This window comes from Sturnira hondurensis, unplaced genomic scaffold (assembly GCF_014824575.4).
Source record: "Sturnira hondurensis isolate 20B ecotype Veracruz unplaced genomic scaffold, ASM1482457v3 Scaffold0008916, whole genome shotgun sequence".
Lineage (NCBI taxonomy): Eukaryota > Metazoa > Chordata > Mammalia > Chiroptera > Phyllostomidae > Sturnira > Sturnira hondurensis.
This window is the reverse complement of record NW_028081547.1, coordinates 2,914,596-2,930,353: the sequence shown is the minus strand read 5'-3', so window position 1 is coordinate 2,930,353 and position 15,758 is coordinate 2,914,596. Positions and strand designations below refer to the sequence as shown.

Sequence of the window (15,758 nt, the reverse complement as noted above, 5' to 3'; positions counted from 1 at the left end):
CTTTGTTGTTAGAGTTCTTTATGTGTTGTGGACATGCGACTTTTATCAAATATGTAATCTGCAGATATTTTCTCTTATTCTGTGGGTGGTCTTTTTCCTTTCTGTTTTTAAGAAACATATTTTACTGATTATGCTGTTACAGTTGTCCCAATTTTACCCTTCTGCCCACCTCCAGCAGTCCTCACTGGTTCATGTCCATGGGTCACTCATATAAGTCCTTTGGCTTCTCTGTTTCCTATACTATTCTTAACCTCCCCCTGTCTATTTTGTACCTACCAGTTATACTTCTTAATTCCTGTACCTTTCCCCTCATTCTCTCTTCCCCCTCCCAGCTGAGAACCCTCCGCATAATCTCCATATCTATGGTTCTGTTGTGCTTGTTTGCTTAGTTTATTATTTTTTTAGATTCAGTTGTTGATAGTTGTGAATTTGTTGCTATTTTAGTGTCCATAGTTTTGATCTTCATCTTCTTCTTAAATAAGTTCCTTTAACATTTCATGTAATAATGGCTTGGTGATGATGAACTCCTTTAAGTTTAACTTGTCTGGGAAGCATTTTATTTACCCTTCAAATTGTAAATGATAACTGTGCTGGACAGAGTAATCTTGGTTGTAGGTCCTTGCTTTTCATCACTTTTAATACTTCTTTCCAGTCCCTTCTTGCCTGAAAGGTTTCTTTTGAGAAATCAACTGACAGTCTTATAGGAACTCCTTTGTAGGTAACTCTCTTCTTTCTCTTGCTTAAGATTCTCTCTTTATCTCTAACCTTGGGCATTTAAATTACAATGTGCCTTGGTGTGGTCCTCTTTGCATCCAACTCATTTGACACTCTCTGTGCTTCCTGGACTTGTATGTCTATTTCCTTCACCAAATTAGGGGTGTTTTCTTTCATTATTTTCTCAAGTAAATTTTTAATTTCTTTCTCTTCTTTTTTCTCCTTCTGGCATCCCTATGATTCCAATGTTGACATGTTTGGAGATGTCCCAGAGGCTTCTTATACTCTTGTAGATTTTTGAATTCTTGTTTCTTCTTGCTGTTCTAGTTGAATGCTTATTTTTTCCTTATGTTCCAAATCGTAGATTTGCATTCCAGTTTCCTTCCCTTCACTGTTGGTTCCATGTAGATTTTTCTTTATTTCACTTAACATAACCATGTCTTCCTTTATGTTGTTGCCATAGTTAATGAGTTCTTTGAGCATCCTGATCACCAGTGTTTTGAACTCTGCCTCTGATAGGTTTGGTTTTTCTCTGTTTTGTTTAGTTCCTTTTCTGGTGTTATGCTCCACCCTTTCATTTGGGCCATATTTCTTCGTCTTCTCAATTTGGCAACCTCCCTGTGTTTGTTTCAGTGTATTAGGTAGAGCTGCTTTTATTCCTTGTCTTAGTAGCATGGCCTGTTGTAAAAAAAGACGCCTGTAAACTGTGTGGGGCAAAGCCTTAGGCAATCATCAGGGTGGGGCAACCTGCTCTGCATGGCAGAGAGGGCTCAGAGAGGGGACAACGCCACTGCCTGGCACTTGCCTCGTTCCCAGTCACTTCATCCACTCTCTGTATGCAACTGGTGCCCTTCCAACTGTTGTCCTGGTGCTGAATCCCAGAGTGGGCAGGTTTGCATACATCCTAAAACTGTAGAATCTTCTGAAAATCCAGCAATTTCTTCCACCACCCCAACCCCCATTGGTGTGTATAGCCAGCAGTTACGGGGATTTATTGTCCCAGTGCTGGAACCCTGCTCTGTGTGATCTGGCCTGGAGCTAGGATCCCTCGCTCCCAAGGTATCCATCCTGATTTTTATCCACCAAGCGTGAATGGGGACTGCCCTTCTGCCACCACTGCTGCCTCTCCACTCATCTCCATGTCTCCACCCCTCTTACCCACCTGGATGAATGTGGCTTCTTTACATCTTTGATTGTTGGGCTTCCATACAGTTCGATTTTCTGACAGATCTGGGTGTTGTTTGTTTTGAAGTTCAGTTGTAATTCTCTCTGTGTTCATGTGAGGAGGCAAAGCATGTCTACCTATGCCTCCATCGTGACCAGATCTTTTAATTTCTTGATAGTGTCCTTGGAACCACAAAAGCTTTCATTTTGATAAAGTCCATTTTGTTTTGTTGTCTGTACTTTTGGTGTCATATCTAAAAATCCATTGCCAAATCCAAGGTCATCAATATTTATTCTTTTTTTCCCCTTAGCTGTTGTGGTTCAGTGGATCGAGCACCGGCCTACAAACCAAATGATTACTGGTTCAATTCCCATTCTAGGGCACATGCCTGGGATGCGGGCCAGGTTCCCAGTGAGGGGCACACAAGAGGCAACCACACATTGATGTTTCTCTCCCTCTCTTTCCCCCTCCCTTCCCTTCTCTAAAAATAAATATATAAAAATCTTAAAAAATATATTTATTGTGTTTTTTCCTAAGATTTTTATAGCTTTACCTCTTACATGTAGTTCTTTGATCTTCTAATTTTTGTATATGATGTGAGGTAGGGAGTCAACTTCATTTCTTTTCTTGGGGATACCCAGTTTTCCCAGCACTACTTGTTGAAGAGAATATTCTTTCCCCATTGAATGGCCCTGGGACCCCTGTCAAAATCAACTGAGCAGAGATGTTTAGGTTGATTTTTTCAATTCTATCTCATGGGTTTATGCACCTATCTTTACACCAGTATCACACTATATGAATTACTACAGGTTTGCATTAAGTTTTGAAATTAAAAAGTATAGGTCCCCTGACTTTGTTATTCTTTTCCAATACTCAATTTATTTAGTTTTGTGGTCTAATTTTTCCTGTGCACTACAGAAGAATGTATATTGTTGTTGGGTGAACTGTATATGTATATAGTTATATATTATTTATATACATGTTAGGTCTAAGTGGTTTATAGTGTTGCTCAAGTTTTGTTTTCTTGGCTTATCTTGTGTAATTGTTCTATACAGTAGACAAAGTGGGATGTTGAGGTGTCCAAGTACAATTGTTTAACTCTTACTCCCTTCACTTGTCAGTTTTTGTTTCAAATTTTCTGGGGGCTCTATTGTTAAGTACAGATTTGTTTATAAGTGTTATATTTTGATAAGAGTAACCCTCTTATCAGGATATAATTTGATATCCTTTGCCAATTTCTGCCTTTCAATTGGGGAATTTATTTCATTTACATTTAATGTGTGATCTTGAATGTGTAGATTGTCTTTCATCAAATTTGGTTTTCAGCCATTGTTTATTCAAATATTTCTGCTTTCTCTTCTCTCCTGACTTCCATCATGCGTTATGTTGGTACACATGGTAGTGCTCCTCAGCCTGGGAATTCTCAACTGATCTATCTTGAAGTTTGCCAATTCTTTTTCTGCCTTCTCAAACCTCTTGAATCCCTCTAGTGAATATTTTGTTACTGTACTTTCCAACTCTTGAATTTCTATTCTGTTCCTTTTCTTCCTTCTCTTTATTTATACTGTTTGGTGAGACATCATTCTCTGGTTTCCTCTAGTTCTTCATTCATGGTTTCCTTTTCCTTTTTAAGAGCATTTGATTTACTGTGAACCAGAGGATTGAGGTTTGATTCCCAGTCAGGGCACATGTCTGGGTTGCAGACCAGTTCCCTGCAGGCCAACTCCCAGCAGGAGATGCATGAAAGGCAACCATACATTGATGTTTCCCTTCTCCTCTAAAGATACATAAATAATTTTTTAAAAAAGAAGAAGATGGGAGGGGGTCTGTAGCACTCAAGGAAAGGAGCCAGAAAACAAATTTGGCTAATTGCTTGCCTCTGGCCACTATCTGTTTTATGAGAGGGTCCCTAGTGCTTACAGAAAGAGCCCATAGGTAACTTTGGGTAACTGCCTCAACTTTAACTTTCTCCTGTCTCATGTATCTATTTTACAAGATGACCAACTTGGGTCTGAAGCAATATAAGGATTTGGGCTAAGGACCCCCACACATACCTACATTTGAGTAGTCTCATACCCTGTGGAAGCTGGCACCACTTTTACCCGTTAATCAATATGTAACTTCTTGGCCCCATCCCACCAACTATATGAGTCCTCAGGACAAAGGACCTGAGGTGCTCTTGCCACTCAACTTCTTGTCTTTCACTCTCATCTCAGCAAGTCGTTCTCTTCCATGAGAAAGTGTCACTAATAAACCCTGTTGCACACTAAAAAAAAAAAAAAAAAAAGAGCATTTGATTTAAAGTCTTTGGTAAATCCAAATTATCTGGGCTTTCATATTTGTACTTACAGATTTTTTTCCTGCATATGGTCTGTACTTTCTTGTTTCTTTACATGCCTCATAATTTTTGTTGAAAACAGGGCATTTTGAAAATTATGTGACAACTCTACAAATCTGACTCTTTCCTCTCCATGGGGGAGAGGTTGTTGTTGCTTATTTACTATAGTTTAATGACTTTTCTAAAACAAATTTTTAAAACATTTGTACTTTCAGGTGTGGCCACTGAAGTTCCCGTTCAGTTAACTTAGTTGTCACTAGTGATTCAACAAATTTCCTTAAATTCCTGGAACCAAAAAAAAAGGAAGAAAAGAAAAAAGCAATGAAAGGAAAAATCTCCCAGTCTGCACAGATTTGTGTGTGTTGGGGCAAATCTTTTGAAACTGTCGTAGACTGGCTCTGCTTTAGCCTTCACTTCCTGGGGGTGCAGAGCCTGACGGTCAGCCAGAGGTGAGAGCTTGGGGCCTTCTCACGTCTTTTCTAAGCATGTGCCCAGCCCTGGGCATGTCTTTCTAGATTTCCAGGAATTTGCAGAAACTCTTCAAAACCATTATTCCCTAAAGCATCTCACCTTTTCTCCCCAAGCTCTTCAGTTTGTATCATTTGTCCCAGACTTTTGGAGTCCCCACCCCACCATTTTTGCTGACATAAACTTCAAAAGCTCTGACTTACTCTACTTTTCATTTTACAAAGGGGCAAGAAGCCCAAAGAGGATAAGTGACTTTTCTAGGATCACAGAGCAAGCAAATCAGTGGCTCATCTGAGATCAGAATAGAGATGCTTGATTCCCAGGGCAGTGTTCTTTTTACGTCAGGACTAGATCCACTCTGATTGTTGGGAAGGAGCCAGGTTCAGAGTGGACCCCAGTATTAGGCAAAGGAGAGCTTTCTGAGGAGCAAGGACTGAGGTTAAGAGTCCCTTGTAGAACTGGGGGCTTGATCGATTGAATCCTCTGCTGAGGGGATCTGGCACGTGGTCAGATGAAAGACAGAGGAATGATACCTCTGTCTCCCAGAGGCACACAGGTAGGTAGTGAGAGCTTTCAGGTGCATCAGAGTGAAAATTTAAGCTGTTACCTCCCTGGGGAAATGGTTTAGATTGATTTCTCTTTCTGGGTCTGACTCCACTCCCTAACAGCCAGGGCAGGAAGATGGTAGAGATAGGGCCAAGTCTTAGGCTAGGACTATAACTCCCTACCAAAGCAAGAGAATGGACATGGTATGGCCATCCAGCTGTTGCTTGGATCATGGGTATCTGCAAAGGTTCTCCTCTCAGATCCCACTTCCCAAAGCTGTGAGTGGGACACATCCCATCTCCCATTACCTGACCGAATTCCAAATACTTTACCACCTGCACACCTGCCCTCTATGGACATCTCTAGTGTGAGAAGTTAATTCAGTGCACAAGTACTTAGATGAGCACCAGAATCACAAAGCAAGCAGGTTACAAGTGCAGTGTCCTGGCCCCTATGCCTGCTCAGAATCGGTGAGGGCAGGGCCCAGGGACCTGCATCTTTAACAAGCTCCTCGAATGACCCTGATGCACACTAAGGTTCATTTCTTGTTTTGTTTGTATTACCTTTATCTGATTTAGTGTCACCGAAACAGGTCTCAGACAAATCAAGTGTTTAAAAGGCTAAAATCTGATTAATTCCCCACTCACATTTTTATGGAGACAAAACCATTTCTGCAGTTTCCTGATAAATGAAGGGACTGTCAAGATTACTGTGCTTAAGAAGGTAGTGAATGTAGAGCTGTTCCTAGCTCTACATGGAGGTTTACCTCCCCTTGTGCTTCACTTTCCATCCCAGCTTCTAATCTAAAGTGCTTAGGACCAACTTGCTTACCCCTTCATGGAAATACTGATGGGCTTCCATGGTAGAGGCAGACTTTAACTCTCAGAGCCAAAGTAGTATCTATGGGAGTTCATGGTGCTTAACATTGGTACCTACCTACTGATTTTCCCCCTTTTTGATCTTCTGAGCTACCACTTCAAGCCTCAGCTCCATGGGATCTCATTACAGCATCCTGACTCTGCAATAGGGCTCCCCCATCCCCAAATGTTACTGATGTCTTTCCTAGACATTCTATGTCAAAGGTGTGTGATGTAAGGACCATTTCCCCATCCCTATCCCCATGAGCATTCCAAGTTTTCTCTAAATTTTGCACCTCACCTTAGTCCCAGTCCTAACCCTAACACAGTGTTCTTTCCAATGCCCTACAGCTGTTGAAAATTTACTAAGGGCTGAATTACTCTGTCTCAGCCTTTGTGCAAGTGACATTAGATGTGTACTATGGACTGGCCTTGACTATCAATTCCAGAAGGCAGCAAAAGAACCGGTGCAATACTTACAGAAGGATGATCTAGAAGTCGAACGTCCCCCCCTCCCCATCTTTTTTGTTCTGGGTATAATAACAATGTTAATAACAACCTCCCACTGCCCTTAAAAGCCAGTAGGTTCCTTTGCTCTTAGAGATCTGTGAGTTCAGTCCTTCAGCCCATTCCTGCTTACCATGGGCTGGGCCCCCTAGACATGAACAAGTGGGCAGCAAGAGGGACAAGAAGGCAGAAAGAACCAGGACCAGAATGAACACAGGTGGTCCAGGTGTAGAGACCAGTGTCTCATGATCAAAGGCCTACAGGGGCCAATAGGTCACATGTGATGATGGGACACATTAGGGAGTGGTGGGACCTGTAGCAAAATGAATAGTACATGCTGAAAGTGGCCAGCAGCAATTTGGCTCCAGCAGCAACTGCTGTGCAGGAATGCTGGGCCAATGTTGCCAGAATTTTTGTTTTTTCAAGAGGAGCCAGAAGTCTAATTTTTTTTAAATATAAAACCTTTCAATACTTAAATGTTGGCAACAATTTCAATTGTCTAAAAAGACTCTTCAGAGACCAAAGTAAATGCATGTACAGGTTAGATGGTGCTTATGGGGCACCAGGCTGAAGCCTCTGGTGCAGACAACTGGGCACAGTAATGTCATTGAACATTTGTAATCACATTAGAGCAGACTGAACTGAGGCCCTGGCATAACCCCTGAGGCCTCTGGGGTCAGCCTGAGTACACAGCAGGTTGTACAATGCCACGTAGTCCATCCCATCAGGCAGGTCACCCCTGGCCCCCAAGGGCAGGGGGCAGCGGGAGAGGAACACCTCAGCCAAGCATACTGGGACTTGGTCAAGAAGCTCCACGCTTGGAAACTGAGGCAGAGCTGAAAGGATGTGTCGGGCTTGCTGTCAATTCCGGTGCCCACATCAGTCTTCTCTGGCTGGGGAAGGCAGGTCTAGGCCGACCATGCCAGTGTCCAGCCAATGGTTGCTCCATGCCCCCTGGTTTGTCCCCTCCTCTCACCATGTCTAAGGGGCAGTTAGGGGTCAGGAGGTATCCCCAAGCAGATGCCTGCTCTGTGGACAAACCATCCCCGGGGCCCCTGGCCATGGCCCCCAGGTTGCTCTCCCAGCTTCGCCTTTGGATTCTCTCCTCTCTAAACTTTCCACAAAGGAGGTCAAAAGGGAGTGAACAGAGACCCCCTGACCAGCAAGTCAAGCTCTGAGTTCTGGACATGACAGTGGTTTGTGGAAACGCTATCCCTTTTGGAGTTGCTCTACACTGATATCAACTATGGTGGGGGCGGCGGCAGCACGGTGCCTGCCAGGACCACAACCATGACCATCCTTTCAGACTGAAGGGTCCTGGGGGAAGGTGCTGGTCTCACGCGTCTCTGGAACCCCGTCTGTAAGGCCTACCCCAGGACTCGCGCACACTCCTGCCAATGTTCCTGCTTCAGGACCCGAGTGAAGGAAAGGCCACACTGCCTGCCTTGCTCTCAGTGGACTTCACTGTGCCCACCTGTGACCCAAATCCCTGTGCCCAGTCAGTGTCTGAGCCCCCGCATGGATTTCAGAAGCATCCCTTTCTCATACCCTTAAAACCTGGGCTCCTGAGAATTATGCTCAGGATTTCCTGAACACAGGTTTCTGTTTAAAGTCAGTACACTTTCACCAGCTAATAAGGCTGGAACCCCTGGGCTACAAGGGCAAAATCGTGAAGCCGAAGAAAACAAGCTGGCACCGGGGAATCATTTCCAGAATGCTCCAGAGCTGGCTGGCTTTAATTTATAAACTTCTTTTGGCTATCAGCATTAGGTTTAAGGCACAGTCTCAATGACAAGAAGCCCTGTCATCAGTAGGGAGCTGGCTTTGTTTTTGTGGTTTTACACGGAAGAAGGAAGAGATGACTCTCTGGCTTTTTTTTCTTTTCTAAAAAGCAGTGACTTTGGCAATAACAAAGCTCATGACATATTCTCACCAGATTCAGTTACCTTTAAAGGTCTTCCCTTTAACTCCTCAATGGGGGCATGGGGCTCCCCAACTTCACAGCAGAGAGACTGAGTATGGCAGCAGAGAGACTTGGATGCAGCTGTCTGGCAATGACTATTTTTAAAAGTGCCTCAAAATAAACATTAAAATTACAGGACTAAAATGAAGCCAAGTGTCTCAGCTATAAGTGAAAGGGAATGACTGCCTGAGTCAGGAAACAAAACAGCTACTTGAGCAGTAAGAGGCTGTGAGGGTGGGAGGAAAAGGCACCCTGAGTTCTGACCAACCCCAGGCCTTTCAGCATGAGCACGACTATGACCAGGAGGGGCAAGAGAAGGACAGGGCCAAGGCTCTATGATTGTCAGCACTGGGACGCCTAAGGGACTACTTTGTGGGTCTGATAGAAAAAGACATTCCTTCCGGCCTCTTCCTGGCATCAGTGTTGCTGCTAGTGGTCAGAAGTGAACCACCAGTCACCACTCAGTCATTGCCGCCACAGATCTTCAGGAGAATCTTCCGGTAATCCCCCGAGGTGTCTCCCTGGTCACAGAAACAAGTACGTCCGTTAAGGGAGGTGTGGCCAGTTTTGGCTTCCTGGCCCCTCATTTTCTTGTGCCCCAAGGGCCCTTACAGAGAGCAGCAGGCCCCATCCCAGAGGAATGCACCATCATGCAGTTCCGGGGGCAGCTGAGACTCACACGAGGCGGCACAGGCCTTGGACAATGCAGCTTAGCCTCCCACCCCTCCCTTTAAAAAACAGAAAGCTACAATCACCCCAATATCGAAGCCAAACTCTGAGAAGCAAACTCACCACCACCCAGGGCTAACTAAGGGTGGCACTTCCCGGGGCACTTCTGTTGCACTCAGTTGGGGTTTTACCACCACACGGCAGTGTGTCCCACTCAGAGAAGGTGCGAGACTGACACCCACCACCTTCCGACGGAAGGCACTGTTGCTGTTTGGGCGCCCCAGTTCGCACTGCGGCCTCCTCCACCTGGGCCCACGGGACTGACAGACTTCCGAAGCGTAGATCATGCTAAGCTAATTTCTAACCATTTCCTTCCTTGAGGGCAAGGCCTATGGCTTCTTGCAGGTACCCACAGGCTGCTGACACACAGAAAATAATACTTGGTGGCTAGTTACTAAATCTTTGCTACCAACAGCATCATTTTTACAGCCAAGACAGTGGAGAGTAGCTATTCTCAGCGACACACCCAATGTCAAATGCTAGTGAGTTTGAAATCAGGACTTGGTCGTGGTGACTTCAGTTGCAAGGTTCATGTGAGTTCAGTATTTAACTGTCAGGTCACCCAGACCGGCATACGTTTGATCACACTGGCTCCAGCACACACTGATGAGAGTGGCTGGTGTTAGCTAGACTCTTACACGTGTCACTCAGGGTGCTTTACACAGACTACATCACTCAAGATTCAATAGTCCTGGGGGAGCTATCATTTCCCTGCTCTTAAGGACCATGGAAATGGGGTTTAGGGAGGTTTAAGATTGCTGCTCAAGATCACATGGATATCCAACAAGCAGAAAAGCCAGCAGCCCTGGGCTCCAAGGCGCATGACCTGACCCGAACCCTCACTCTGAACTGCCTTCCCCACTGCCTCCGCCACAGAGCTGAGAGAAGAAGCAACTCCTAGGGAGTCGAGCGGGCATCCAGGAGACCTTGGGCCCGAGTGTCACTGATAGTGACAGGACCGCAGGGCAGCCAGGTGGGGAAGGTCCTGCACTCTCTGTGCCGCTGAAGGTAGGTACCCCCTTCCCCATCCACTTCCTGAGCAGGACACAGGGTTGGGGTGACAGCAGGGTAAAGACCCCCCCGCCACAAGGAGCTTACAATCTGTCTGGGGGCAACTGGATGAAGAAGTCAAGTTGAAGAAAGTAAAGGACCACAAACAAGACCCCCGTGCATCGAGAAGGCCAAGCCGTGGGAATAACAAGGGGGAGGTGAAGGAGACAGTAGGAGGTGACCACGGGGTTCACAGATAGCCCAGCACACCCCCCGGGCCCGTACCGTGATATCGTGATACAGTGACTTGCCGTACAGCCGCTTGTACTCCATCCTGATGTCCAGGAGGTCGATCTCACTGCGAGACACCATAATGCGAATCAGGGTCCGGTCCTTTGTTCCTGCTCCCTAAAAAGCATCCACCAAGGGTGTGAGCCACAGGCCTCTTCACCACCCAGCATCCCCCGGGGTTCTAGCCGCCTCCTGCCCCCGGGCCCTCTGTCCTCTCGGCTGAGGTGTGTCTCCCCAGGCCTTTGACCCTGAGCCCGTGGTCCCAGGCACAGGGGGAGCTGACACCGCCCCCCAACCCTCCACATGGATGTTGCATACCCTCATGGCCTTGTTGAGCCTTTCAGCAAAGAAGGCAGGGGTATTCTTGAGACATTTCACTAGAAGAGAGAAACAGAGCATAACTCGGTCTGCCGGAAACTCCCAGTCCAGGGCGGCAGAGTACAGTGTCCTCTTAGGAGGCCACCTTCATCTCCCCCTTCTCCTCAAAGCTCAACAATTATCCCTGGTCTCAGCTCCAGTTCTTTGGAATAGAAACATGCACAGCCTGGACAACAGCCCAGCCTCTTTCCTGGCAACCAACACAGTGAAAGGAGCTGTGCAGGGAAGAGAGAGGCTGGGGATGAGGAGCCACGGTGCTGCACACGTGGGAGGGGCTGAACTGGAGGTGCTGTGAGCCTCAAGGAGAAAGGATGGCCGGGTGGGTGAATGTCTCCCTGGTGTTCTCAGGTATGAAACCTACCATGGGAGACATGCAGGGATACGGGGCGGGTTTCTCCCAGCAGAAAGCTCCAAGAAAGGAAAAGTATGGGCAAACCAAGAATTTCCCAAGTGGGTTTAAAGACAGGCCAACCCCTGACGGGGCGGGACCTAGAGCCTTTGCTTTAAAGGGCAGGGCACAGGCCTGCAAGAAGCACACCACTGTCCCGGGAGCTGGGCCAGCTTTCCTTTAGCAAGGCGTGTGTTGCTGTTGCAACCACGTGTTTCCATCACAAACATCTGACAACTGCCTGCAGGGATGTATTTTTAGAGGAAACTTGGCAGGATATGAGTCATCTCCTCCAGCAGGGCAGCCGGTTGCTCTCCCACTAATACCCACACTGGAGCTCCCTTCCCAGAGTCCCACTGGAAATAGAAACAAGACACCAGGAGGGTGGGGGGTACAACCACGCAGTGATCCGGGAAGCAGTGTGACTTCCTACCACCTAGGCACGCTGGGCTTAGCAAGCTTGGACCCTGTGGTTCTTTGACTGTACTGCCTGCCCCTCAACCAGGGGATGGTGAGCACCCTGAAAGCTTCCAGTAAAACACGTCAGTCCCAGCAGGCAGGCAGTGGACAAGGCAGGCCCAGGACACCTACCCACGGCCAGCATGCCCTGCTCCAGGTCCCCAGACATCTCCCGACAGATGCTCTTCTCAATGTCTCGACCTGTCATGCGCTGATACTCATTGAAAACTAGCAGAAGAGAGAAGAGACTTGTTATGGCTGAACTCGGTCACTGCTCACCCCCCCCCACCCTGCTCTGAATTTATACGTTGAAGTTCCAACCCCCCAGTACCTCAGAATGTAACTGTGTTTGGCGATATCTAATTACTTTTAAAGAGGTAATTCATTTAAAACGAAGCCCTTAGCATGGGCCCTAATCCAATCTGACTGCTGTCCTTAGAAGAAATTTGGGCACACAAGGAAACACCAGGGATACACACACAGAGGAGAGGCCATGTGAGGACACAGCAAAAAGGTGGCCACCCAAAAGCCAAGGAGAGAGGACTCTGAGGAAAGTAAATGTGCCGACACCTTGATCTTGGACTTCTAGTTTCCAGTACCACGAGAAAATAAATTCATGTTGTCTGAGTCACTTGGCCTGTGGTATTTATTATGGCAGCCAGAGTAAAGTAACACAGCGTACACGGTGTGGAGGCTGTCCCTTCCCGAGCCACCTCTCCCCCTGTTCCCAGCATCTGGACTGCCCCACTGATCACACCTGTCCAGCTCTCAAGTCAGCCAGGCTCTTTACCCCACAAGTCGTGTGCACCCCACCCTGACACCTGCTCATGCAGTCCCCCTGCAAAGGATTGCCCTCACCAGGCTGCTTACCCAAACTGCACCTAAGCCCCCAGCCCAGACCCCCCACCCAAACACAACAGTGATTCCTCTCTTCTGAAATCCCCGTACTTGCAGTCCATGCCATTCCTTCTCCATTGTCCCATGCGTCAATCCTGACTTCTCAATCTGACCATGAACTAACACCTATCCAGCCCCCCAACTTACCCTAGGACGAGCTGAGCACTGATGGGAAGTGACTCGGTTCTTAGAAAGGCAGGCGGCACTGTGGAGCCCTGGGTCCTTAGTCCAGCTCTGACCTCAGATGTAAATCCCTCTTTCCCCAGCCCAGGTCTTAGTTTCTATCACTGTTCTCTAAACTTCTGTCATTTGCATATCAGTGTGGGGGTTTCTGCTGTACCTATCTTCATTACTTATTATTTTCTTTAGATCAGCTGTTCTTTCCTCCTAAGTAATAACTTTTGTGAGACCAGGGTTTAAAATGCTGTTTACATGTTAAACTCATTAAAATAAATAATGACTAAGATGAAAATATATTCACTCAGTCTCCAGTGCACAAGTTAAAAAGTATGCTCTGGAGCCAGACACCGTGAGGTCGAATCCAAACTCTGCCAGGTTCCCAGAAAGGTAACCTTACTTCCCCATCTCCCTGTGCCTGGCTTCCTCACCTATAAAGTGAGAGAAAAACAGCACTTACTTGTGTGCACTGTAAGGCTTACTGCAGGCACATGTAGGGGCCCAGGTTTTCACCCAGGGCATCCACCAATTTGCTAAGTATGGTCCTCATTCTAGTCCTCACCGGCCCTCACATATTAGCCTCCAGCACTCCCCTTTCCCTGGGTGTTTCATCTTAGTCTCCTGCCAGGGCGAGGGTCCTGTCCTCAGAATGCTGGTCTCTCTCCAGTCTCCTTCCTGAGTGGGCCTCTTGCAGTCCCAGAACCCCAAACGCCTCTGACCGACCCCAAACTTCCATCTCTAGCCCAGACCTCTCCTGACCTCCTGACTCCTAAATCCAATTTTCTACCTGATATCTCTAGCCTTAGGCTCCCATTTCCTCCCCTTGTAAGGCCTGCTCCATCCACAGCTTCCTAAGCACATTCTTCCACAGTCAGAGGAAATGCTTGTGTCACAGCCTTGACTGCTTTCTTGCACACACTCCACGTCCAAGCCATTGGCAAGCAAGGCCAGAAGCTGACTCCTTCCTTCTCACCACCCGCCCCTGCCACCTGGTTCGAGACACCAGTGCGTCTCCTCTGGACACTGCAGCAGCCTCCTAGGGGGTGTCCTGCTCTGCCATTGGCCCCTTCACTCTTCTCAACACAACAGCCAGTGAACTTGCAAAACCTAAGTCACATCCTCTTCCACTCAGAGTCCTCAAAGGCTTCCTGTTCACTAGGATAGGCACCAGCCTGTGCAGTTTGTGTCAGCAGGGTCTCCGGCCATCTCCAACCTGCACACTCTCACTCACTCTGCCCGCTCCGGCCTCATCAGCCCCCTTTCACCGTTTCTCGGCCATGCTCAGAGGCCCCTGCACCCATAACACCTTCACGTTATTAACTCACATACCACTGCCTCAGTGAGAACTGCCCAAGCACCCCCCAACCCACATCACTCCCAATTTCTGCTTGTTATTTTGATCTAAATAACTAGCCATCTGGTACAGATTTTACTTGATTTCGTTTTACTGCCTGAACCCCCAAACAAGGGTGTGAAGCCGTCAGAACAGACCTTGTGCAATGCTCCCTTCCCCGTCTCCACAACTGGCACACGGCAGGAGCTCCATTTATATACCCGTGAATGAATAAACGTTGTTCGTACTTCTTGGTAAGTTTTACGCCACACTTTGGAGAACATTGGATCAGGTGCTCTTGATGGCTCTCTCAAGTGTAATATTCCACATTTGAGCAGCCGGGAAGCAGCCAACAGGAGGTTGACATTTCCCTCATCCCTTCCTTTGCTTTCCTCCAGAACTGATGCTTGCAGAAATGTAGGAAATGTGCTGACATCTTTTGGGGGGATTTTTTTGGAGTTTCATGAAAAATTTTTTTCCTTAGTAAAGTTGTTTTTAAAAAGTGGCTCTAGCCCCTGACCGGACCTAGAGGTCACAGGTTTGATTCTCGGTCAAGGCACATACTTAAGCTGTGGGCTTGGTCCCTAGTCAGGACACATACGAGGCAACCAACCAATGTTTGTCTCTCACATTGATGTTTCTTCCTAGAAAGGTCTCCCACCCTCCCCCTCTCTAGAAAAATCAAGAAACATGTCCTCAGGTAAGGATTAAACACAATAATAATTTAAAAAATAGTCCCTATAGTAGTGCCCAAACATTGATGTCAAAGATGCAAAGAGTTTGGGTAGTGCTGCTTCAGGAAATACATAAAAGCAATATTCCTCCCACCCAAGAACTAACCAGGCCCAACCCTGATTAGCTTTTGAGATCAGACGAGATCTGCTGCGTTCAGGGTGGTATGTCTGTGGACTAACGGCAATATTTCTATAACGTTTTTAGATAGTGGAATTTTAAATGTGTGAAAAATGCAATAAATATTTTTAAGTTATTATTTTATCTATTTTGAAAAGTTTATATTCAGAATTATAGGCTATGTGTTTTTTTTTTAAGGAGAACCACTTTAAGTCGTAAAAACAAAACTTTGTAACTTACTAAGCATACCTTCCACCAGTTTGTTCACACTTAATCCAAAGAGTAAAACCTCTGGCTTAATTAAAATTTGCATTTTGCAGCCCTGGCTGGTGTAGCTCAGTGGCTTGAGCACGGGCCTGCGAACCAGAGGATCGAGGTTCGATTCCCAGTCAGGGCACATGCCTGGGTTGCAGGCCGGTTCCCTGCAGGCCAACTTCCAGCAGGGGACCCACGAAAGGCAACCATATGTTGATGTTTCTCTCCCTCTCCTTCCTCTCTAAAGATAAATAAGTAAATAAAATCTTTTTAAAAATTCTGCATTTTGCCTTAAATATTCCAAAACCCACCTATGTCCACTTTGGCATTTTAATTTTGCCTGACACCATGAAATAGGGTAAACCTTGATTGGTGGCCAAATTCCTAGCTTTTACTAGTCAACCATTTTTTCCCTGATCTTGCTCTCCGATCCCGTACATTCCAGAACATT

At 46.6% G+C, this 15,758-nt stretch overlaps 1 protein-coding gene across 2 annotated transcripts in view; it reads right to left on the bottom strand.

Annotated features, from left to right (window-relative positions):
• Window positions 1-8,298: 8,298 nt before the first annotated feature.
• Window positions 8,299-15,758, bottom strand: part of ANXA11 (annexin A11) — a 45,186-nt gene continuing 37,726 nt past the window's right edge. For both annotated transcript variants that reach the window (XM_037056388.1, XM_037056387.1), the window contains exons 12-15: window positions 11,926-12,021; window positions 10,887-10,945; window positions 10,563-10,685; window positions 8,299-9,079 (exon numbers count right to left, since the gene is read on the bottom strand). In XM_037056388.1, coding sequence (XP_036912283.1) covers window positions 9,020-9,079; window positions 10,563-10,685; window positions 10,887-10,945; window positions 11,926-12,021 — 338 coding nt within the window. In that variant the 3' untranslated portion in view covers window positions 8,299-9,019. The remainder of the gene's footprint in view (window positions 9,080-10,562; window positions 10,686-10,886; window positions 10,946-11,925; window positions 12,022-15,758) is intronic.